The following is a 23760-nucleotide window of genomic DNA, read 5'->3' as shown; positions in this document are numbered from 1 at the left end:
CCTGCTTCCGGCCTCCACGCCGGTGACCTCGCTCCCCTGTCGCGTCCAGCCAGGCCTCTCCTGTGAGCTGTCAGGTAGTCGAGCTCCTGCCTTGATATCTTCTCCAGGAAGAGTCCTTACCTTAAGATACCTATCATAGGAAGTAATTTCGTTCGTGCTTAGATTTTTAAAAAAGTAAATTTTGGGGGCACCTGGAGGGTTCAGTCGGTTGAGCGTCCGACTTCGGCTCAGGTCATGATCTCAATGGTTCGTGAGTCCCAGCCCTACATCGGGTTCACTGCTGTCAAAGCACAGCCTACTTTGGATCCTCTGTCCCCCTCTCTCTGCCTCTCCCCTGCTTATGCGTGCTCACTCTCTCAAAAATAAACATTTGAATTAGAAAAAAGAGAAAGGTGAACTCTCTGAGACCTCTTTATTGGGCCTGAACCTATTATTTTTATGTAATGTTTTCAGGGGAGTGTGCATTTTGCAGGTATCTTGTAGAAAATACTTTTCTTTTTCCTTACGCTGCAGGACATCTTAGAGCTACTGTGTGTTTATTCTGAGATCAGTGACCTTGATAAAAATACATTTTTGGAGGAAATTTAGTATGGGTCAGTAACCTGGCCTAGATCCCTTCTTTACTGCGTTCCCTTCCATTCACTTAACAGCTACAAAATAGAATCCGAAACAGACTCCAGGCTCCGAGCTGTCAGCACAGAGCCCGACGCGGGGCTCGAACCCACCAACCGCGAGCTCACGACCCAAGCCAAAGTCGGTTGCCTAACCGACTAAGCCATCCAGGGGACCCGAAGCAACTAGACTTTTTTTTTTTTTTTTTTTTTGCAACTAGACTTCTAAAACCTACCTTATCGAAGCTGTGTTTTTCTAGTGGCGTGTGACTTCCTTGCTGTGCGTTTTGACACACGCCTGCAAACTAGCTTCCACAGACACGACTGGTAAGATGCTGTCCTTTACGCACCATCAGTAATGCTGCACAACAGCGCCTCCGGATGTGCAGTCCATGTGCTGCTTTTGCAGAAGGGGAAAAGATGAATTTATTTTACCCTAAATTCCATTTTCTTCATCTTCAGGGGTGGCAAGTAAAGGGAGATTTTTTTAATTCTGTATTTTCTTAAGAACCTAAAAAAAGCAGTTTAGTAGGAAGTGCAGATGTTATTTATCATAATTTATCTTTAACTGATAGATTTTAAAGGCTTCTCTCCGGGATACTGGTTTGTGTTGCTGTGGATCCGAGGTGCTGAGCCCTGGGTACAGAGCCCCGGGTGGTATCTGACATTGCCGTGAGCAATGCACTTGTGACTTGCCCTTTGCTTGATTTCTTTGACTTGAATTTCCTAATTTTATTGGATGACTGGGCTTGTGTTTGGTGGTTAAAGTGCCTTCCGATCTTTAAAAGATGGCCCTGGTTTGAAGTTGGTAGGAAAGTAATTTGCCTAGTGCTTCTCATTTAGCAGTTTTGAAATCATTCTTGTATTTGTTTATTTTTTTTGAGAGAGAGAGAAAAGAAGGAGCTCATGTGCACAAGTGGAGGAGGGGCGCACAGGATCCGAAGCAGGTTCTGCTCTGACAGCAGAGAGCCCGACACGGGGCACGATTCCATGAACTTTGAGATCGTGACCTGAGCCAAAGTCAGATGCTCAACTGACGGAGCCACCCAGGCGCCCCTTGAAGTCATTCTTAAAAGAAGGTAGAAAAAGTTATTGGTGACCCAGAAATCTCAACACGAGATCCCATACAGGAGTTGTGTTTAGTTCAAGTAGATCTGTATCGTCTTTCCTGTTTTCTTGACGTTGGGTTCATTGATTTTCTTTTTTTCTCAATTTATACATTGTCTAAACGTACATTTTTTTCCTTTTTTAAAATGTTTATTTCGTGAGAGAGAGAGAGAGAGCATGAGCTGGGGAAAGGGCAGAGAGAGAGGGAGAAAGAGCATCCCAAGCAGGTTCTGTGCTGTCAGCACAGAGCCCTATGCAGGGCTCCTTCCCATGAACTGTAAGATCGTGACCTGAGTCGAGGTCAGGAGTCTGATGCTCAACCGACTGAGTTAGGCGCCCAGGCGGTTGTTGCTTTCTAATTGGTGTATTTGTCCGTTACATCTCATGTGGTTATCGATGTGGCAGTCAATGATGGCTTTGATGCTGCTGTTTTCTACTTGTCTTATCTGTTCTGTATTCCTTTTTCTCTCTTTCCTGCTGCTCTTGGGTTGATTGTATTTTAAGATGCCTTTTTTATCTTCTCTGTTGGCTTATTTGTTGCTCTTTCTTTCTGCCTTGTTTCCATGGTTGCTCTAGGGTTGCACTTACATCGTCTCCCTTCCAGCGACCTTGTGCCCCTGCTCATAAACTGTCAGAACCGTACAGGAGAACATCCACATTTTCTCCTTCTGTCCTTTGTGCTGTTGTCCCCACGATACAACGTGATTGGTTTTGCTTTAAGCAGCTATTACGTAAAGAAGTCTTAAAAGGAGAGAGAAAAAGATCTCCTGTTGATGTACGAATTGACTGTTTCTGGGGCACTTCATTCCTCTGTGTTTTCACTCGCTAATGTTCTCCTTCAGCCTAAAACTTGGTTTACTGTTTTTTGAAGTGCAGGTCGGCTGGCATCAGCTTTTTTCCATCTTTTTTTCTAAGTGAAAATGTCTTCATTTTACATTCATTTTACAGGATATTTTTGCTAGATACACAGTTCTAGACTGACAGCGCTTCAAAGCTGTTCCATTTTCTGGCTTACGTTGCTCTAACGAGAGGTTAGTGGTCGTTTTCATCTTTGTTCTGCTATATGTGACGGGTCTGTTTTCCCCTGTAAGGATGCTTAAATGATTTTCTGTTTACCTTTGGCGTTTTAGCAGTTTGATTTTGAGGCATCTGCTCATTTTTCGGGAATCCAGTTATGGGTATGTTAGACTGTTTCATATCGTCCAGCAGGCAAGGAGTCTTTACTTCTTTCTCCTCCTCCTCCTCCTCCTCCTCCTCCTTCCAGTCTTCTTTGTGTTTGGCTTCATTTCGGAAGTTTCTTTTGCCCGTTAGGGTAGATGTGCCGTGTACCTGTTTACTTCTTGTTTTACCAGTGCTGTTTCTGACACACTGAGTTGTTCAGGTCTGATTGCTGTTCTCCCGTCTAGTTATCACATTCATATTTTCCTTTAAATCTTCGGGCGTATTTATAACTCTTCTCCAGTCCTCATGTGCTAGCTCTCTCATCTCAATTCTGGGTCTCTTTCTGCCGACCTTTCTTCTGATGGGGCACATCTTCCCCCTAGCAACGTACGGTTAGGTGCCGGTCGGGTGGTGCTCCTGGCTGTCAGCAGCACCTGGCTAGATTTGTGAATGCTGCCTGTTGTTGGATTTTGTTCTCTTCTGTCAGTGAATGATGAGTTTTGTCCTTGCAGGTGGTTCAGTCACTTGCAGATCATTGGGATCCTTTTGAGGCTTTCCCTTGGGATGGCTTAGCTCTAGGGTGTGGTCTTTCTGGGGTCTCCACTGAATGCCCTGGGTGTTCAGTGACACCTTCCACTCGGTCTAGTTGGAACTTGCTGGTCTCCGCACCAGCGCAACCTAGCCCTGGTGGGTGCTGACCCCGCCCCCGTGGTCTGGCCCCGCCCCCTGTGCAGCAGAGTGCTGAAAGGCTCTGGCGGGACTCCTGGCTCCTGCGTGGATGGACGTCCAGGGTGCGCACTCTCCATATCCTGCCCTGGCAAATTCTAGCAGTCCTCAGCCAGCGTCCCTGAACTCTGACCTCTGTCTCCTCAGCTCGGTAAGGCCACCTGCTCCGTTGGGCTCCTTTCTCTGCATCAGGTGCAGGAACCGCCTCCAGCATTGAAGGGCCCACCCCACCCGTGCTCCTCCTGTTGTCCGATGGTAGTTGCTTCACGGATCCTGTCCGGTTTTGTCCGTGTTGGCAGAGGGAGGACTAGAGTGCGGCAGGGGTTCCCTCCTGCTCACAAGTGCGGGTTTTATGCCTGTCTCCTTAGGGTTAGCCTTCTCTTGACTAGTATGTTAACTTTTCTCTAGGCGTTCACAGTCACTGGGGAGTAGGTCAGATGAAGCTCAAGGTCACTGACCGTGGACCCACCTTCCTAACGTCGCAGGGGTTCTCCCTGGGCCAGGCCTGCTGCTGCAGTGGAGTGGGGGGTGGGGTGTGGATGGTGAGCTCCTCCTCAGTCGTTGTCTCCTTCCTGGGGAGTGACTTTTTAAAAAATTTTTTTATGCATGAGCGGGGGAGGGACAGAGAGAGGGGGAGACACAGAGTCCGAAGCAGCTCCAGGCTCAGAGCTGTCGGCACAGAGCCCGACGTGGGGCTCGAATTCACAAACCGCGAGATCATGACCTGAGCCGAAGTCGGACACTCCGACGTCGGAGCCACCCAGGCTCCCGAGTGACTTCGTTTTTATTTTTTTATTTATATTTTTTAATTTTTTAAAAATTCTTTTAATGTTTTTTATTTTATTTTATTTTTGAGACAGAGAGACAGAGCATGAGCAGGGGAGGGGCATTGAGAGGGGGAGACACAGAATCTGGAGTGGGCTCCAGGCTCTGAGCTGTCAGCACAGAGCCCGACACGGGGCTCGAACTCACAGACTGTGAGATCGTGACCTGAGCTGAAGTCGGACGCTCAATGGACTGAGCCACCCAGGCGCCTCATGACTTCGTTTTTAAAGAAAGCTTCCCAAAACTGATTGTGTAAATAGTAAGTATTCATTGTCAAAAAAAAGACCAGAATTAAAAAGGGAAGTAAGTCCATTGTCCATTCTTCCAGAACTATTTTATATATTTGCGTCTCTAAACACGTCGTTCTTCTTCTTGCACGTTGGTATTTCTTATTAGCTGGAATATACACAAATCCGTGCGAGTGCACGTGGGCGCACGCGCGTGCGTGTGGGTGTACGATGGCCTTCTGTAACGTGATATCTCAGGACCCCATTGTATTGCGTAGCTTGACTGTACCACCTGACCTCACTAAACTCCAAAAATCATCACATCTGCTTTCATGCCGTGAAATGATCAGTTTGTTTCCCGTAGACGGACTGGTGTTTTAGAGTGACGGGAAACTGACCTGTCCCGAGAGGGGAGGATCTGTGCGGAGACAGTGCATTCAAAACTGGTTACTAATGGGAGGTGGAGAGGGCCGTGCCGCCCTAATATGCCACCGGGACCCTCCAGCTGGTCTAGGCAGGAGTGGCATCCGTGACGGAGCCGCGTCCTGCCGCGTCCTAAGTGCCGGGCGGGGCCGAGAGCCCGCACTGCAGCGGAAGCCCTGGGGCGCTCAGAGGACAGTGCTTCCTGAGAACTGTGCGACCCACCCAGCGTGCACTCTTTCATGGAGGTTTGTGAGGGCCGGAAGCGCCTGCCCGGGTGCCCCCACCCCACCCACCCACCTACCTGCCGCTGAGGTGACCGCTTCTGAGCTCTCTGGCCAGAAGACCCCTGTCGTGTTCCCGTCCCCCGCCCCCTGGTGTGAAGGACACGCCTGTGTTGTCTGCTTCGTTGCCTGGCACCCGTGGCTGGTGATCCCAGGGTGGGCCAGCGCGGCACCTGGTCTGTGCCGGCTGTTGCCCGAGTGAGCACCGCAGCCCGGGTTTGCGGGATGCTTGCGGAGGTTTTCGCTGTGGGGTCTGTCCCCTCAGACACGCGGTTGACGGGTCGCCGTAGCACCGGCCAGATGGCGACTGTCCGCGAAACGGTGCCGTCGGCCGGGGGGTGCGTGTCAAGGAGCGGGATGTCACGGGAGGCGGACTTGCAGCCGCCGGGCGGCCTGTGAGGTGTGTGGCTGTGGTGGGGGTGGGTTCAGGCGATCGTGAACCACACACGTGGTTCCCGTGTGTCCTCTGAGCCCCGGGTCTTCAGCCAGATCCCGGGCCAGGCATTCTGCAATGGGGTCCAGGCGCAGAGCCTGCGTGTCCTCAGGGTGACGAGGTGGGCGGGCTCTGGAGTTCTGGGCGGCGGTTCCACTTTGATGTGTGTCGCCCTTCAGTCCGCACTGACGCTCCTGTCTGGAGAAGAGTTCTTCTGCTTCCCCAAAATACCCAGCCCGAAGCTCCAGAGCCCTGGACTAGATAGTCTGGAAATTGCCTGTAGAATCCTCCAAATCCACGTTTCCTGTGTTTGCATCCGTAAAGGTCTTTTTATGTGGAGTAGCGTTCTCTCCTGTTTTGGCTTTCTGAAATCTGTTTCCTCACACGGTACTTTGCCTTTTCGGGAAAGGCCTTTTTAATCACGTGCTTTGACTTGCTTTTTCCCCTCTGGTGGGGGGTCTAGCACGGCGATCCCCGGTCTAGCGTCCAGAGCATTGTCCTCACCCCCTGGAGATCGGTCTCAGTGGTGACGGGGAATTCTACCGCGTGCTCGCTTTAGGAGCCCCAGGACGGCTTGGAAAAGTCGTGTGTTTCCGTGCTTGTGTTTCTGGGGTGCTGGCTATTGTTGCTTCATTTTCTTTTTCCTTTTTCTTTTTTCTTTTTTTTAAGTTTGTTTACTTATCTTGAAAGAGAGACGGCACGAATGGGGAAGGGACAGAGAGAGGGAGAGACAAAGAATCCCACGTGGGCTCTGCGCTGGCAGATCTCACGACGTGGGGCTCGAACCCGTGGACCGTTGAGATCGTGACCTGAGCCGAAACCAAGAGTCGGACACTTAACCGACCGAGCCCCCCAGGCGCCCCTCTTGCTTCATTTTCATTCAGTTAGTGAGTAACCTTGGGTAGTGATGTGAGCCCCGGAGCTCCCGTCGTCACTTGCCTCCGCCTCACGTGGGCACGTTGGTTCACGAGATGTCCCCGTGGACCGTTGTTCTGAGAGCTCGGGTACGCTGCTAGGCCCCGCAATACTCCAAAGTGTGCTCACGTCGGCCTGAGAAGCTTCGCGTTGCGGGGTGCCTGGTCGGCACAGCTCCCTCCTCTCCTGCGCCCACTGGCGTGAGCTTGCCAGGGCTCCTGGGCGTGCGGCCCAAGGGCACTTCCCTGCTTTTGCTTGCCGTTACTATTGTGCTTACGTCTTTTATTTTTAACATTTAAAAAAAAATTTTTTTTTTTAACGTTTATTTATTTTTGAGACCGAGAGAGACAGAGCATGAATGGGGGGAGGGTCAGAGAGAGAGGGAGACACAGAATCGGAAGCCAAGCTGTCAGCATAGAGCCCGACGCGGGGCTCGAACTCGTGAACCACAAGATCGTGACCTGAGCCGAAGTCGGACACTTAACCGACTGAGCCACCCAGGCGCCCCTGTGCTTACGTCTTTTAAAGATGAGCGTGTAAACGTTACATACGCATGTGTGTTAGTGCAGTTTCAGGCGTGCGTGCCAGATAGCCAGGGAAGGGATTAACGAGGACAGGCGTTTATACATACAAATATGTTAATATTTAATAAAAAGGAAGCCCTCTGTCAGTTTGTGTTAGACCTGACATAAGCTTCTGACATAATTTTGTCCATGTTAACGAGATGCGAGGTCATCTAGATATATTTTGCAACCCAGGAGTCCGTGGAAGCTTATTTGCCGGATGCAGGAGGTTTGAGGAATTTCCCCCTCAGACGCAGGGGAAGGTGATGGCCGAGTGCGGGCGCCGGCCGCGGCTGCCGGGTGCACTGCTCTGGTGGACCTCGCGGACGCGGAGCCGGCCCTGACCTCTGCCTTCTTCCCGCAGGCTGTGGTGGTGCCCCAAGGTGGGGGACAGCTGTGGATCTTCGGAGGGGAGTTTGCCTCTCCCGACGGAGAGCAGTTCTACCACTACAAGGATCTCTGGGTCCTGCATTTGGCCACCAAGACTTGGGAGCAAGTAAGGTAAGGTGCCGGGTGATGGGCCCGACCTCTGGCCTTGGCCGCTGTCCTGTGCCGGCGTTCCGCGTGTGCAGTGACGCGGTCAGATCCCCGGGCTCCACAGAGCACGATGTCAGAGCCCCGGGAGACCAGCCTCGCGGTCACCGAAGTGAAGGCAGAGCTTGTCTTTCCTCTCGCTCCTTCTCAGCAGCTGCCCGGCGCCGGACTCTGTTGAGGGTGTTGCGGGGGCCAGCGCCGCGTCCCTGCTTGCCGTCCCGTCCACCTCGGCGGCGCCTGCATGTGTCATTTGGGGCGCAGCTCTCGTCCTGGGCCGTCGGAGGCAGCTCTGGGTTTCGGCTTGCTGCTGTTTCCCCCAAGGGCGTGCTCTGTCTGGGTCAAGTTGACATAGCAGAGCTGGAAAGAGGAGAGGAAGGCGGGCAGAGCCTTCCTGATGTTCTCAATAAACCAGGCTCTGCCCCCGTCGGTGACGATGACGACGCGAGTGTCACGCCGTAGTGCACGTTCTCCGCCGGTCAGAGCTGGAGCTGCACGTCGCAAGAATGAGAGCGGAACGGCGTGGAAAGTAGTGTTAGTTGGCTTTATCCTTCGGGGGTGCACGTGCCCAGTTGCCGGGGCCGCGCACAGCCCGGGTGCGGGGTTCCGTCTCCGCTGTCAGAGCAGCAGACCGGAGCTTCCTCAGCGGCCGGAGCAGGCGCCGGATTGCAGGGTTCGGGCGTGGGGCCGCACCCTTCTCGGGTCCTAGGCCCAGGGGAGGGTCTGTCACTCTGGAGGCTGTGCTCACTCACGTGATGATGAGCCTCCTAGGAGACTGTCGGGGCCGGCTCCCGCCAGCTCCGACCAGCGTGGGGCCTGGGCGGTGACCCCGCGGAGGCCGCCGTGCCGGTTCAAGCGTAGACCGCAAGCCCCACTGACCCTGCTGCAGGAGACGTGATCACTAGAGCGCCTCTGCGCACGCGGCCCGCCACCAACTTCGTTTCCCTTTCTCTTACTGGCTTTGGGAAAGGATCCTGGTCTTGGTGGGCACAGCAGTCCCACCAAGTTCATTTTCGTATGAAAAATGGATTTTGTTACGTATTTGTTGAAACTTCGTCTTTTAGCCTCCGTTTCAAAGTATTTAGGCCCAGAGCACGCGCTCTTTGTCGCCTCTCTCGCTTTCCTTGTGTACTTTTAAAAACCCACTCGTTATTTGTTGCCTGTCCGTGTCTGGCGAATTGATTCAAGACATCTCCTCAGCATTTTTGTCTGTCTGAGTAGCTTTTTGTCCATAGTAACGGCCGGCTGAGGGACAGCGACGGGCTCCGCGGGCACCCACGGCTCTCTGGCCGCGGCTCAGCGGGGCCCGTGCTGCCGGCGGTGCCGTCCCGAGCCGCTCGGTGGTGCGCACACCTCCCCGTGGCCCTCAGACTGTCCCGGTTGTGTGGCACATGCCGCAGGTGTCTGTCACACGGAAGCAGGGGGGCACTGTGGACGTAGGGCCGCTAGGGGATGCGCCCTCGGAGGGGCTTGCCGTGGCCGCCGTTGCCTTGATGCGGCCCGGGGCCCGCTGTCACCCCAGCACGCGTGCACGGCATTCACGGCCTCTGTCCCGTGTTGGAAGTGGTCCCTGCGAAAGCGGTCCCTCGGTGCTTGAACGCTTGCCGAAGTACGCGGTGTGTCGTAGAGCCTGTTCGGAACTAGCGGGAAACCGCGGAGGCGAGGCTTCCGGGCTTTAGTCTGGATGGAGTGATGGGGCGGGAAAAGATCGTGGGCTTTACTTTCCTTTGCGTCTAAGTTGTCCCTTTTCCGGCCTTCCTTCTGGGTGAGGACCTCGGCTCCGGTGGGTGAGGGACAGAGCGCCGCTGTGAGCGGTCCTTGGGCCACGTGCCAGCATCCTCTGACTGGAAGGTGCAGCCCGTGGGCACAGACCTGGGAGTCACGAGGCGGAGGGTTGTCACCGGCTCTGCCTCTGATTCTGTTTGCGAGGAGACTTCAATGACCGGCGGGCTTCTGGGCTCTGGTGCTTCGCGCGTTTATCGTTAGGAGGTGTCTTCTGTCTTAAGCCTGCTGGTGGAGCAGGAAGTCCCAAGTGGTGTCACAAGACAGTACCTGGTGACAGGTGTCCATTTGCTCACCTTTGTTGTCTCCTGCTCTTTTTTTGATTAGATGGCAGAGCTCCGGAGACATGTACTCATTTCAGTTTTTTCTTTTTCAGATTTTTATTTAAATTTTAGTTAACACATGGTGTAGTATTGGTTCCAGGAGTAGAATTCATCACTTACATACACCACCCAGTGCTCATTGCGACACGTGCCCTCCACCCCCACCCACCCCCACCCACCCCCTCCATCAGCCCTCAGCTTGTTCTTTATCGTTCAGAGTCTCTTGTGGTTCGCTTGCCTTGATACTCGCTGTCCCGTATGTTCATGTGTTTTGTTAAATTCCACATAGGAGTGAACTACGTATGGTATCTTTCTCTCGCTGACATAACTTCGCTTAGCATAACATCCTCCGGCTCCATCCATGTTGTTGCAAATGGCGAGATTTCCTTCTTTTTGGTCTGTGAATAACGTTCCGTTGTCTATATACCACATCTTCTTTATCCGTTTGTCAGTCAGTGGGCATTGGGCTCTTTCCTATCTTGGCTATTGTAGACAATGCTACTATAAACATCAGGGTGCATGTGCCCCCTCGAATTTGCATTTTTGTATCCTTTGGGTAAATACCTAGTAGGGCAGTTGCTGGGTTGTAGGGTAGTTCTAGTTTTAAATTTTTGAGAAATTTCCATACCGTTGCCCAGAGCGGCTGCACCAGTTTGCATTCCCACCAGCGACGCAAGAGGGTTCCCCTTTCTCCACATCTGTACCAACATCTGTCGTTTCCTGAGTGGTTGGTTTTCACGATTCTGACAGGTGTGAGGTGGTATCTCAGTGTGGTTTTGATTTGCATTTCCCTCATGATGAGTGATGCTGAGCATCTTCTCATGTGTCTGTGAGCCACCTGGATGTCTTCTTTGGAGAAGTGTCTGTTCAGGTCTTCTGCCCATTTCCTCGTGGATTATTTGTTCTTGGGGTGTTGACTTTAGTAAGTTTTTTATCGATTTTGGACACTAACTCTTTATCAGGTATCAAACATCCTCTCCCATTCCGACGGTCGCCCTTTAGTTTTGCTGGTTGTTTCCTTCACCGTGCAGGAGCTCTTTATCTTGATGAGGTCCCAGTACGTTTTTGCTCGTGTTTGCCCTGCCTCTGGCGTGTCGTCTCCCACCCTTAATCATCTCGGGCGCTGAGCCCCAGCCTTCCCGAAACTCTTGGTGCCTCGACCCTCGGGGTGCAGCCCCGCCACCCACCCCGCCTGCCCCCGGGGTTGTCCCAAGACCAGTGAGGAAAGTGAGCAGGCGCGGCCCCTTCTCGGGCCGGTGCGCTGCAGACGGGTGTCCCACTGCACCGGGAGCCGCGAGACATGACGCATGTGACCCCGTGAAGTTCTTTGTGTGGGAGGCGGTGCCCCGAGGGCAGCCCGCACTTCCTGTAAAGTGGCGAGTGGCATGACGGGAAACCGCGCCCAGGACCGGAGAAGGCGAGCCGCAGCTGGTGTCGCCTGCACCGTCACTCCGCTGTCACGGGACACGTGCGCACGCTTCGGCCCCGAGTGCACTGATGGGAGCGTGCCCGGAGAAACGCTCCCTCTCGTTTTACACGGAAACATCCATGAAAAGCCCACGAAGCAGAACAGCACGTGCCTGAGAGGAAAGCCCGGGGTGTGTGCGCGCGCCCGTGCCCGCCAAGGGCGCCGGAGAACCTGTGCGCGCGCGGCCGGAGGTCCGGTGGGTCCGGGTGCTGTGCTGGCTCGCCGCCCCTCGCACCTGTTCAGCACCCCTCCGTTGCGCTCCGGTGGCCTGGGTCTTCTCCCCTCACGCATTTCTTGCGTTTTCCTCACGTGAGTTCTAGAATCCGATTTGCAGGTTGTGTTTTTAAACGTCCCAGTGGGACTTTGGTTGGACTGCTTGCGTTTGTAGACTGCACTCCGGGAGACTCGCCATCTCTCTGGTCCTGTCTTTCTGATCAGAAGGTCGTCCCTCTCTCCAGGTAGGCTTAATTCTCACCCTTCGGTAACGTTGAGGTGCCTGGAAGGAGGGTTGTGGAGTCAGAGGGCACGGGTGTCTCTGCGCCCCTCACCTGGCGTCTGTCGCCCCACAGAGACTCCACCCGGCCCTCCGTCCCCGTCCCCGGCCATTTGCCGGCGGTCCTCCCCCTCGGGGGCGGCAGTTCCCGCTGCCGCGGGGCGGTTTCCTGTCCTTACTGGCACTCGGGGAGGTTCCTCGGAGAACGGTTGAGGCGGTCCCAGCAAGAGTCGGTGGCGTCGTGGCTGGGAGCCCTGGCAGCCTGGGGACGCGGCCCAGAGCTAACGCCTCTGTTCTTGATTCTCGGGCTTTCCTGCACCAGCGAGCACCCCGGGAGCTTCACAAACACGCCTCCCTGCCCTCACCCCAGACATCGAGTCTGGTTCAGAGCAGGTTTAAAACGGGGCTCAGGAATCTGCATTGTATTTAACCTCTACCCACCCCACTCAGTGACCCTGACAGCAGCGGGAGCCCCACTTACTGGTCCCCTGGTCTCGGTCTCGTGCCAGTTTTGAGCGTTGTTCACTGATGTGAGAACGCCTGCTGCCCTTTCGTAAGCAAGAGAGCTCCTTTAGATTCCTTAGACCCTTAACAAGCAAGGTCGTGTAGATTGTGCTTTTGTAATTTCACTGATTGTGGCAAAACGAAAGCACCACCCTGTTTCCTGGTGGGGCTGTGCTGGCCCGAGGGGCTGGGCCCAGTAGGACTGTGCCAGAGGGCACATGCACCGCTGGCTCAAGCCTGCCATCCGTGGGCTCAGGCTGCGGCCGCTGCTCCTTGATGCCCCTTGTGAAGGGGTGTGGTCCACGCCTTGGTGCACTGGCTGCCGTTGGAAGAGGGCCGCTGTCCTCCGTGGTCTTGTCTTGCTGATCTATAAGAAAAGCAGGGAGAGGCATTCAAAACGCAGACTGTACTGTTTCTGGGGAAGGTCTCCGAGCTCAGGAGAACCCACGGGGCTGTGGGTTCGTATCGCTCAGGAGGAACAGGCAGAGTCCGCCGTGAGCTTGAGTCTTCCAGGACTGGCCCGGCACCGTGCATTCATGTTTCAGTAAACGTTTCCCACTGCCGTGCGGGTAGTTTTACAGTGGGGGAGGCCTCGAGAGAAGGGTTGCGCGTTGGTAAAGGCCAGCATCAGCTGTACTAAATCGGCACGTAGATTTAGTCCCTCTCTTGGCTGCCAAACAGATTTCTCTGGTGGAAGGGCGGGACAGATTCCCTCTCGCTGCCTGGTCGCTTCTCATTTCTTAACACAGCACGCGTGTCCCACCCACCCTGGCATGCATGGGCCCGTCAGGGGAAAACGACTTCAGCTCGCCAGCGGGAAAGGTCAGGGCCTGCGGAGGGGAGCCAGGGAAGAGCCGCTCTTCTGAGATCGGAAGTCAGGTCACCGGAAGGGCGGCCTTGATCCACCTGTGCCTGCGTGTGTCCCTGTTTCACAGCCCTGGATGCTTAGCGTGGAGAGAAGAGCACGGGCCCTGAGTCGCATCACACCGCATGCCTCGTTCTGCCACTCGGAGCTGTGGGACCTGAGCGGGTCCAGCCACTGCCCTGAGTAGTGTCGCACTGCCCGGGTGGGTGTGACAGGTACCAAATGCAGTCCCCAGCACCTGCGCCCTGTCCGGTGCCGTGCCTGGTGGGGAGCACCTCTGCAGCCACCAGAGTTACTGCAGGGTGGCCTCTCCACGTGGTGCTGATGGCCGGAAAGGGACCAGATGCCAGTTTGGTTTCTGTGAAAGCGCTTTATTAAGAAGTAAACTCTGATGGATGTACGTGGTCCCGTGCAGCTCAGTGAATTTTACAAAGGCAAACGCACCCGTGCGCTCAGATGCAGAAGAGAGTGCCCCCCGTCCCTCCAGCCCCCGTGTACCCCTTGCGGTCACTCCCCTGTGCCCTCCCTGAGCGCAGATGAGGTTTGTTTTGAACGTCCCGTAAACGGACTCTTGCCTCAGCGTTCGCACTGAGCACTGTTTTTGTGAGATTCGTCTGTGTTGCCTGTGGCCGTGGTGTATTTGTCTTGGGGCTGTGTGCTCTGTTCTGGAAATGGGACCCCGCGTCCGGTCGGCGGCGGGCATCGCGGAGTCACCGGTTCCACGGTTATTGCAAGGGCAGGGGTGCCGCCGTCAGCATTCCCGGTGAGCATGCGCACTCCTGTCGAGTGCGCGTCCAAGCAGAGTGAGGCCACGGGGCCGTGAGGCGTGTGTGCGTTCAGCCCTGGCACGCCCTGGCAAGCCGTCCTGCGTGCTGCTGGTACCGACTGGCCCAGCCCGTGGCCCCCGAGGTGAGCTCCAGCTGTCGCGCCGGGGCCGGGGCCGGGGCCGGGCATTCTCCGTCTCCGCTGGGGCCTCTGGGGCCCGTGTGACGCCAGACGGACCCTCAGCGGCCTTCTGTCGTCTCCACTTACGTTCTGGGTTGCGGCGACCGATGCTGGCTTGACATCACAGCGGTTTGAGAGCGAGAGGAGAGGTCGCGGGGTTGCTGCGTCAGGAAGGCTGAAGTGCAGAGCCGGCACTGGCCGGCTGCCTCAGTGACGCTGCGCGTGCACGCGGATGACCAGCCTGCACGCGCCTGTTGAGATTTCCTTCGGTCTCTGTCTTCGCCGGGAGGCCCCAGCACAGCTGCCCTGGGTTTTTCTCCCTTGATGGGGGCTGCTGGTTCGTTCGATAGATTCTGACAGCGTTGGGTTTGTTTTTTCCAGAAAACGCAGTCTTTCCCCCTTCCCCAGCCGCATCTCCTCCAGGGGCAGGGACGGGGGCTGGCGTGTGTTCGCATGCGGGTGCACCTGTGTGAAATTGAGGGCAGGTCACTCGTGGCGCAGGGCCCGCGTCGCGTTTAACGGCAGAGGAGAGGCGGAGGGGCCGCGATCGAGCCGTCGCCTCCTCCCCCCGGATCGTGGAAGGCCTGTCGGGTTACTGGCCGGAGCAGGTTCTCCAGAGACCGCGACCCACCGGACGGTTAGCGCCCTGGTCCGCTCAGGCGGCGGGCACGAGTGGCGACGGACCGGGGTTTTTCCCTGCAGAGGCCGACCTCACCACCCTGGAGGCTGGAAGTCCGCAGGTTCGCTGACGGGTGACGGCCTGCTTCCTGGGTCGCAGACAGCCACCTGCGTGTGGTGTCTTCCTGTGGCCTTTGCTCGTGGAGAGAGTTCTCTTCCTCCTCTCCAAAGGACGAGGTTCCCATCGTGGGGCCCCACGCTCATGACCTCCTCGAACCCTCATCACCTCCCAGAGGCCTCTGCTCCCATCTGTCGCATCAGGGGTCAGGGTTCAACACAGGAATGGGGGGCAGGGGCGCAGACAGCCCATCACGGCTGGTGCGTGGTGTTTGCCGAGGTCAGTGCGTATGAGGGTCTCCTCGGGTCAGCGTGATGGAAATTGGCCACCCCTGTGGTGGAGACGCCAGACCGGCGGGGGTCAGCAGGCAGGGCATTCGGGGACGGCCAGAGGACACCTCACACGGCCAGGCCGAGAGACGGGGGAGGTTCTGGGGCTCGGGGGCTGCCGTGGGGGAGGGGTGCGCCCTGAGCCTGCCCCTCGTCCCCGCGCCCCGTTTCCCGTGGGCACTCCCTGCGCTGAGGGGCTTCTCCGCGGGAGCGAGCAGAGCAGGGGCCGGGGGAAGAGGAACGGCCGGGGCCACTGCACAGAGCCCTCGGGCGCTCTCGTCCCTTCCCCTGCCACACCGGGTCGGGTCCGCCTGCCACACTCAAGAGGCAGCATTTCTAGAGGCCACCGCTGCCTTCCTCCGTACCACCGGGAGGCGCGGTTGGGCACGGGGACAAAGATTTTGGCGCCTTCTCCGTCTGTTTCTGGATCTGGTGCCGCCACAGCCAGTTACCTGTGACTCGAAGACCACGCACAGGGAGGCCAGGCTGCTCACAGACTCTGCCTTTCTGGGTGCCGCCCGAGTACCGTGAAGTCACCCTCTCACAGCGTGAAGTTCCCCGGCCTTCCGCGTGTTCACAGACCGGTGCGGCCATCACTGCTGTCTCGATTTAGAGCCTTGCCACCTCCCCCCAGAAGATGCTTCGTTCCCTCCACCCCGGCCGCCTCCAGTCTGCCTCTGTCAGAGCCACAGGCCCGCGCCCTTTGCGCCCTTGTCACCGACTCTTCACTTCACACAGTCTTTAAGGTCATTCTGTATCAGTAGATACTCGTACTGCGGATGGGTCACATTTGGTTCATCCATCCATTCGCTGATGGATATTTGGGTTGTTTCCACTTTTCCATCTCTGAGCAATGCTGCCAGGGACGTTCGTGTACAACTAATATATTTTTATAGGCATCAGAGCAGTTAGGAGAGGCAACAAAAATTGGTTGAATGAAAAAATACACAGAAGCGTGTAAGAGAACGTGTATGTGCACATGTACGTGCACCGTTTTCTCTTGATTTGAGAAAGGAGCCGGCATTTGGCCCTCAGTGAAACCCACACACTCAGTGTGTGTGTGTTCACGCGGTGTCTAAGAAGAACAAGCATCCCGGGGAGGAAGGATCATTAGCAGAGGGGTCAGAATTATTTGTCTGATCCTGTTGGAAGGACAGTGACGAGTTAGCTGAAATCAGACCACGCCTCATAACTTCCAAGTGTGAATTTGGGGACGTGAAACGCAGGTGAAGGTGGACACGCGCGTCCTGCCCTCCAGCTTCTGTGGTGAGCCGTGGGGCTCGTGGTCTGGGGGCTCCCTGGCCTCCCCCACAGCTGCGAGTGGAGCCAGTACCTGGAGAAGCGGGAGCAGGAGTGTGGGTCGACCCCCTGCTCCTCTCCTGCTGACTCACCGTCACTCTACTCTCACCGTGCTTGGGGAGGAAGGGAGTGTGACACACACACGCAGAGGGTGGGAGACTTTAAAACTGTCATTAGGGTAAGTGGCCGGGTTTTGGTGCAAAGATTCCTGTAGTGCTCAGACTTCCAGCTTCATTCAGGATAGTTGAGCGTCTGAATCCGTGGTTGCAGGCGTGAGTTCTGGGGCCCGACTGTCTCATTTTCGTTCTGGCTCTGCCACTCACGAGCCTAGTGTGTTTCCTGACTTCCAGGTCTCGATGTTCTCATCTGTAAAATGGGATTAAAGATAGTCTCTGCCAGGGTCTCCCGGGTGGCTCGGTCGGTTAAGTGTCTGACTTCGGCTCAGGTCACGATCTCACGGTTTGTGGGTTCGCGCCCCGTGTCGGGCTCTGTGCTCACAGCGCGGAGCCTGGAGCCCGCTTCGGGTTGTGTGTCTCCCTTCCTCTCTGCCCCTCCCCTGGGCGTGCTCGTGCGCATGCACGCGCGCTCTCTCTCTCAAATATAAACAGACATTTAAAAAGTTAAGAAAAGGTAGCATCTGCTCATCTGGTCGACGTGAGGAATGAAAACCTGTAAGAGGAGCGCGCCTAGTGGAGGATAGACGCCCCACAGATAGTAGTTTTGTTATCAGCTGTAGTGAAGTAGGACAAGGGTGCAGCCTGATAGGCTGCCTGGGTTCTGGAGACTGCCACTCATTTGTCCATACAGTGCGATTCAAGACCGTTAGACTTATTACTAAGCCCAAAATTTGTTGATCGGTCGAGTTGATCCTTGGAAGAGTGGGGCCGAATTCCAAAGCTACGTTGTTTGAAATGAAAACGGAAATGCTCTCGTACCTGTTTCCTGCCCGGGCCGCGTTGCAACCATTCTTGGAGAGGGGACCTTTTCTGTTCTGAGGATGAACCACTGGACTGAGTTCCCTGTTGGGTCCTCCTGTGTGACCTCCAGGGGTGAAGAGAGACCTGTGTGACCTCCAGGGGTTAAGAGAGAAGTGGTTCCTTTGCTCACTAAATGTCTCCGGGCCGGCTGGCACGGGGCCGTAGTGTACGGTTCCGTCAGGTGTCAGCTTTCAGAGAGCTCACGGAAGCATTTGCGTACCAGGTGCTCAACACCGCGCGCTGAGCCGTGGAGCTAGCTGACGCTTTCACATCTTCAGTAAATGTCCCCACAGAGGGGCCCGGGTGATGCCGAGTGGCACCTTGCCCTGTTGGAATGCCATTCTGCACGTAGCTCCAGTGCTCTTAAAGGCACTCACTCCCACAACATTACACATGTATTTTTGTGCCACATATAGATCTGGCTGAGTAGGACTTGTTAATTTTCCAAGACTCCGTATTTAGGAGTGACGGCAATTGAAAAGAGCCTGTTGGGGATTCAGATATAAACAGGCTTTTTTGGTTGGCTTTATTTTTCTAAAGGGGTATATGGAGTCTTTTTATAGAAAATTTTTCCCGTTTTGGTTAGCAAACAGTGATACTTGGCTGCTGCCAGAAAAGGGGAATTGAGTCTTTCGTGCCTGGCTCACCGGAGGACAGAACACCCTTCAGATTCGTGGACAGGAAGCACAGGAGGCCCTTAACCTGGAGCATCTTGGCCGCGGGGAGGCGTGTAACGACGGCCTTTAGGCTCCCGGAGCATTCGGGCTCTCCTGCGTAACTTTTCTTGGAGTGGGATCAGAAGCGACCATGCTGGTTTAGTTGTTGAACCTGTTCCCCAGATTGTACTTTGAAAGAATTATATCGGAAGATTCCTCAAAAGGAAATTGGCTTGTTGCCAGCAGGCATGGTGTTTTTCTTCTTACTCGGCCTCTCTAATGCGCAGTTTTGCGGCGTGGTCTCCCCGGCAGCTGGCACGGAGGGACGGAGTGTGGAGTGTGGCCAGCCCCCAGGGCACCGCTGCCGCCGTGCAGAGCAGAGTGCCAGTTGAGGTCAGCGCCCAGCGCCCAGCAACTGCGTGAACCTGTGGCGGGCCCAGACGCTCCTTCTGAGCCTTGCTCGTTTGGTACTTTTATCATGAATTTGGATAAGAAAATGCGCTTACTAAATTTGTGGGTGATACAAAGCCGGGAGGGAGAGCAAATAAATTGGTTGACGAATCCAGCATCCAAAGTTACCTTCGTGGACCAAGTCCAGCAAGATGCAATTGAAGTGGGAGAAGCGTCCCTCGTAGGTTGCATGCAAATACAGGATTAAGAGAGCTGACTGAAAACAGCTGTCCTTGCTAGTAGAAGAGGAGGGATTTAGTAACTTGTAATCCTGGGTGGCATCAGCATGTGCCAGGCTGCCCAGAGGGCAGTGCTTAAAGGTTGGGTGACAGGACGTGGCGTCCGAGAACGGGTATCGCGTACCTTCGGTTGACTGGCTGCCACTGAGGAGGTGGTCCTTTTGAGTGACACGTTTTGAGTGGACGTTCAGAAACTGAGGGCCTTAGGGGAGAGGAACCAGGTGATGAGGCATTTGAGGAAAGGTGAGGAGAATGGAATTGGATCTGGGTTGGAAGAGGGAAGACCCTGGGGGTCCTCACAGCCATGTGTGACGAGCTGTTCGCCAGGAATTTGCCAAGAGGAGGCATTTGGTTGGGTAGTTCGAGCTCCATTTTCTTGTGAGATTCTGTGCGTTGATGTATTTTTTTTAGGGCACCTGGTTTTGGGGGTGGCTCTGTAGAGTGCGCAAGAGGCAATGAAACTAACGCGTTATAGAGAGAGTGCTGCGCCGCGTGGCTGCGTGGTTCGGGTGTGGCCCTCCCCTGCCGCCGGGACTCGTTGGGGTCTTTGTGGAAGGTGGACTTGACGGAGAGCCAGGCCCTGAGAGCTGCCGAGGCAGCATGCGGGGAGCAGAGGCACCTGGAGTACTCAGCTCCCATGTAGGAGTCAAGGCTTGTAATCCATAGGAATCCGGGAGGCGTGCCCAGATGCGTCGGCTCCTTTTAGAGCAGGTTGCTTGTTTGCTTGCTGTTGAGTTTTAAGACTTGCTTGCAGATTTTGGTCCTTTTTTGGATGTATCTTCTGAAAATACTTTTTCCCAGGCTGTGGCTTCTGATTCTCTTGATACTGTCTTTTGCAGAGCGGAAGGTTTAAATTTCAGTAAAGTCCAGCAAATCTGTTGCTTTACAGTTAGGTCTGTGATCCGTTTTTGTGAAGGATGTAAGGTCTGTGTCTAGATTAATTTTTTGGCACGTGGGTGTCGAGTAACTAGCACCATGTGTTGGAGGGGCCGTCTTTGCGCCATTGTATTGCCTTTGCTCTTTTGCCAGAGATCAGTTGACCGTATTCATGGGGATCTAATCCTGGGCTTTCTGTCTTGTCCCATCGATCTCTGTGTTTAATCTTTTTCCAACATCATACTGTCTTGACTGCTATGGCTTTGCAGTAAGTCTTGAGGTCAGATAGGTCTGTCTTCCCACTTTGTTCTTAAATATCGTGTTGGTTGTTCTGCATCTTTTTATCTCTCTCCATATAAACTTTGCAATTAGTTTGTCCTTGCTGCTGGCATTGTGATTGTGATTGCATTGAAACCATTGACCAAGTTGGCAAGAACTGACATCTTGAAATACTGAGTCTTTCTATCCATGAACACAGAACGTTCCTCTGTTTATTTAGTTGTTTGATTTTTGTCCATCATAGTTTTGTGGTTTTCCCCAAATAGATCTTGTATATATTGTTATATTTACGGTAAGTATTTCATTTCTGGGATGTTAATATAAGTAGTATTGTTTCTAATTGCAAATTTCATTTGTTCATTGCTGGTATCTAGGAGAGCAGCTGACTTTTATGTATTAACCTTGCTGCCTACAGCCTTGCTATAATCACTTATTAGTTCCAGGAAGTTTCGTGTCAGTTCTTTCAGATATTCTACATAGATCATGTCAATTGCAAACAAAGACACTTTTCTGTCTTCCTTCCCAATGTTTATACCTTTTATTGCCTTTTCTTGCCTTGTTGCATTACTATGGACTTCTACGGCAATGTTGAAAGGAATGGTGAGAGGGGACATCTTGCTCTATACCTGATCTTAGCAGAAAAGCTTTCAGTTTCTCATTATTGTGTAGGATATTAGCCGTAGGTTTTTTGTAGACCTTTATCAAGTTCAGAAAGTTCCACTCTGTTCCTAGTTTACTGAGAGAGTTTATCATGAATGGTTGTTAGATTTTGACAAATAGCTTTTCTGCTCCTATCAGTATGATCCTGTGATTTTTCTTTCTTAGTCTCTTGATATGATGGCTTATGTTAACTGATTTTAGAATGTGGAACTTGCCTTGTTGTAAACCCGGGATAAATCCCACTTGGTCATGGTATATAATTCCTTTCATACTTTTTTTGACTCGATTTGTTAATATTGAGGGTTTTTACATCTCTGTTCCTGAAAGATACTGGTCTGTAGACTTTTTTTCGTGATGTCTTTGGTTTGGGTGTAGGGTAGTGCTGGATAGAGGACAGAAGCTATGTTTTGAAAGAGATTGTAGAGGATTGGTACAATTTTTTTCCTTAAATATTTGGTAGAATTCGCCAATGAATGCCTCTGGGCCTGGTGCTTTCGGTTTTGGAAGATTATTAATATCTTTAATAGATGCAGGCCTGTTCAGATTGTCCACTTTCTAATGTGGAGTTTGCTAAATTCTGTCTTTTAAGGAATTAGTCCACCTTTTTCAGGTTATCAAATCTGTGGGCATGGAGTTGTTCGTGGTATTGCTTTTTTTGTTGTTATTAATGTTTTTAATTTCTGTGGCATCTGTAGTGATGTCCCCTCTTTCATTTCTGATATTAGTAATTTGTGTTCTCTCCCTCTTTTCTTAGCTTGGCTAGAGGCTTATCAATTTTATCAGTCTTTTCAAAGACCTAGCTTTTGGTTTTGTTGATTTTTCTCTTTTTTCAAAAATATTAATTTCTGCTCTAATTCCCTTTTTTAAGTATGTATTTATTTTGAGAGAGAGAGAGAAAGCGAGCGAGCAGGTAGAGGGAGAGAGTCTGAAGCAGGCTCCTTGCTGTCAGCATGGACCCTGGGATGTGGATGGAGCTCATTCCCACGAATCGTGAGATCATGACCTGAGCTGAAATCAAGAGTTGGATGTTTGGGGTACCAGGGTGTTCAGTTGGTTGAGTGTCCGTCTGACTTTGGCTCAGGTCATAGCCTTGCCGTTTGTGAGTTTGAGCCCCACATTGGGCTCGCTGCTATCAGCGTGGAGCCTGCTTTGGATCCTCTGTCTCCCTCTCTCTCTCTCTGTCCCTCCCTCACTCCTGCATGCTCGCTTGTGCTCTCTCAAAAATAAACATTTTTTTTTTAAGGGTAAAAAAAAAAAAAGTTGGACGTTTGACTGAGCCACCAGGTACCGCTGTGCTCTCTTATTATGTCTTCTTTTCTGTTTTGGGTTTAGTTTCCTCTTCTTTTTTCCAGTTTCCTATGGTGGAAAATTAGATTATTGGCTTTAAATCCTTCTTCTTTTCTAATATGTGCATTCAATCCTATACATTTCACTGTATCCCACAAATTTTGATAAATTGTATATTTATTTTCATTTGGTTCAAAATATTTAAAATTTTCTCCTTATTTCTTCTTTGACCCACATGTTATTTATAAATATGTTGTTTAATCTGTGTATTTTGTATTTCCCATCTATCTGTTTTTTTTTTTAAGTTTATTTACTTTGAGCGAGAGTACGAGGCAGGGAGGTGCAGAGGCAGAGAGAGAGGGAGAATCTTAAGCAGGCTTTGCACTGTCAGCGTGGAGCCTGATGTGGGGCTCGAACTCACGAGACTGTGAGACCATGACCTGAGGCGAAATCAAGAGTCAGACGCTTAACCTACTAAGCCACCCGGGCGCCCCTCCTGGCTCTCTTTCTGTTACTGGTTTCTAGTTTATTCTCACTGTGCTCTAAAAGCAGAAATTGTATGATTTCTGTTCTTTTCAATTTGTTAATGGTGTGTTTTCTGGCCCAGAATATGGTCTGTCATGGTGAGTGTTCTGTGTGAGCTTGAGAAGAATGTGTATTCTGCCCCTTGTTGGATGAAGTAGTCTGTAGATGGCCGTTATATCCAGTTGATTGATGGTGTTGTTGAGTTCGGCTCTGTCCTTGTGGGTTTTTGCTGCTGTGTCCAGTTTTGAGACAGGGGCGTTCAATTTTCTAACTGTGGTAGCAGATGTCTCTTTTCTCCTTGCAATTCTGTTAATTTTTGCCTCACGTAGTTTGATGTTCTGTTGTCGGGTGTGTACATGTTAAGAACTGTTATGCCTCGTTAGAGAACTGACCCCTTTATGCTTATGTAATGGCAATTTAAGTCCCGGGTGACTTTCCTTGTTTTGAAGTCTGCTCTGTCTGAAATGTAGTTACTCCTACTTTTCTTAGATTAGTTGTCAGCTAATCGAAGCTAATTAGTTCTCTTTGTGTTTACTTTTCATCTGCAGGTGTCTTTATGTTTAAAGTGGGTTACTTGTGGACAGCACATAGCTGGGTCTTGTGTTTTGATCTACTCTGACAACCTCTGTCATTTAATTGGTGTATTTAGAACGTTAACGTTGAAAATGATTATTGATATATTGGATTAATATCTACTGTATTTGTTACTATTTTCTATTTGTTGCCCTTATTCCTTGTTCTTCTGTTTGTCTTTGACTTTTTTTTGTTGTTTTTTTGTAGTTTTAATGGAGCATGTTTTAAGATCCCAGTTTTTCTCCTTTCGTAGCATCAGTTGTTTTTTTTTTGCTACTTGTAGTGGCTTGCATTGACAGCTAATCTGAGTCCAATTTCAGATAACATTGTACCACTTCGTGAGTAGTGTGGATACCTTGAAATAGCAAAATAGTCCTAATTCCTTCTGTCGGCCCCTCCCTGTATGACTGCTGTCTTTCATTTCACTGACACCTACTCATGCGTGAGAATGTGCGTGTGTGTGCGTGTGTGTGTGTGTGTAGTGAGGGACACACAGTCAAATACATTAGTGCTCCTATTGTGAACAAATTGTTACTCGTTAGATCAGTGAAGAATAAGAAAAATGAACTGTTTTTATTTTGACTTCACTAATTTCTTCATTTGTCTTCCTTCCTTCGTGTAGATTCGAGTTTTTGACCCATATATATGTATGTATGTATGTATGTATGTATATATATATATATATATATAT

General features: G+C 52.3%; 1 protein-coding gene across 3 annotated transcripts in view; it reads left to right on the top strand.

The window, feature by feature from the left end:
• The window catches only part of KLHDC4 (kelch domain containing 4), a 57585-nt gene that overhangs the window by 12193 nt on the left and 21632 nt on the right, over positions 1-23760 (top strand). The window contains exon 5 of one of the 3 annotated variants that reach the window (XM_049622637.1): positions 7637-7773. The exons of the other annotated variants lie outside the window; for them this stretch is intronic. Coding sequence (XP_049478594.1) covers positions 7637-7773 — 137 coding nt within the window. The remainder of the gene's footprint in view (positions 1-7636; positions 7774-23760) is intronic. 3 annotated transcript variants of the gene reach the window in all.

The sequence above is a fragment of the Panthera uncia genome (assembly GCF_023721935.1).
Source record: "Panthera uncia isolate 11264 chromosome E2 unlocalized genomic scaffold, Puncia_PCG_1.0 HiC_scaffold_20, whole genome shotgun sequence".
Classification (NCBI taxonomy): Eukaryota; Metazoa; Chordata; class Mammalia; order Carnivora; family Felidae; genus Panthera; species Panthera uncia.
This window is presented reverse-complemented; position numbering and strand designations above follow the sequence as displayed.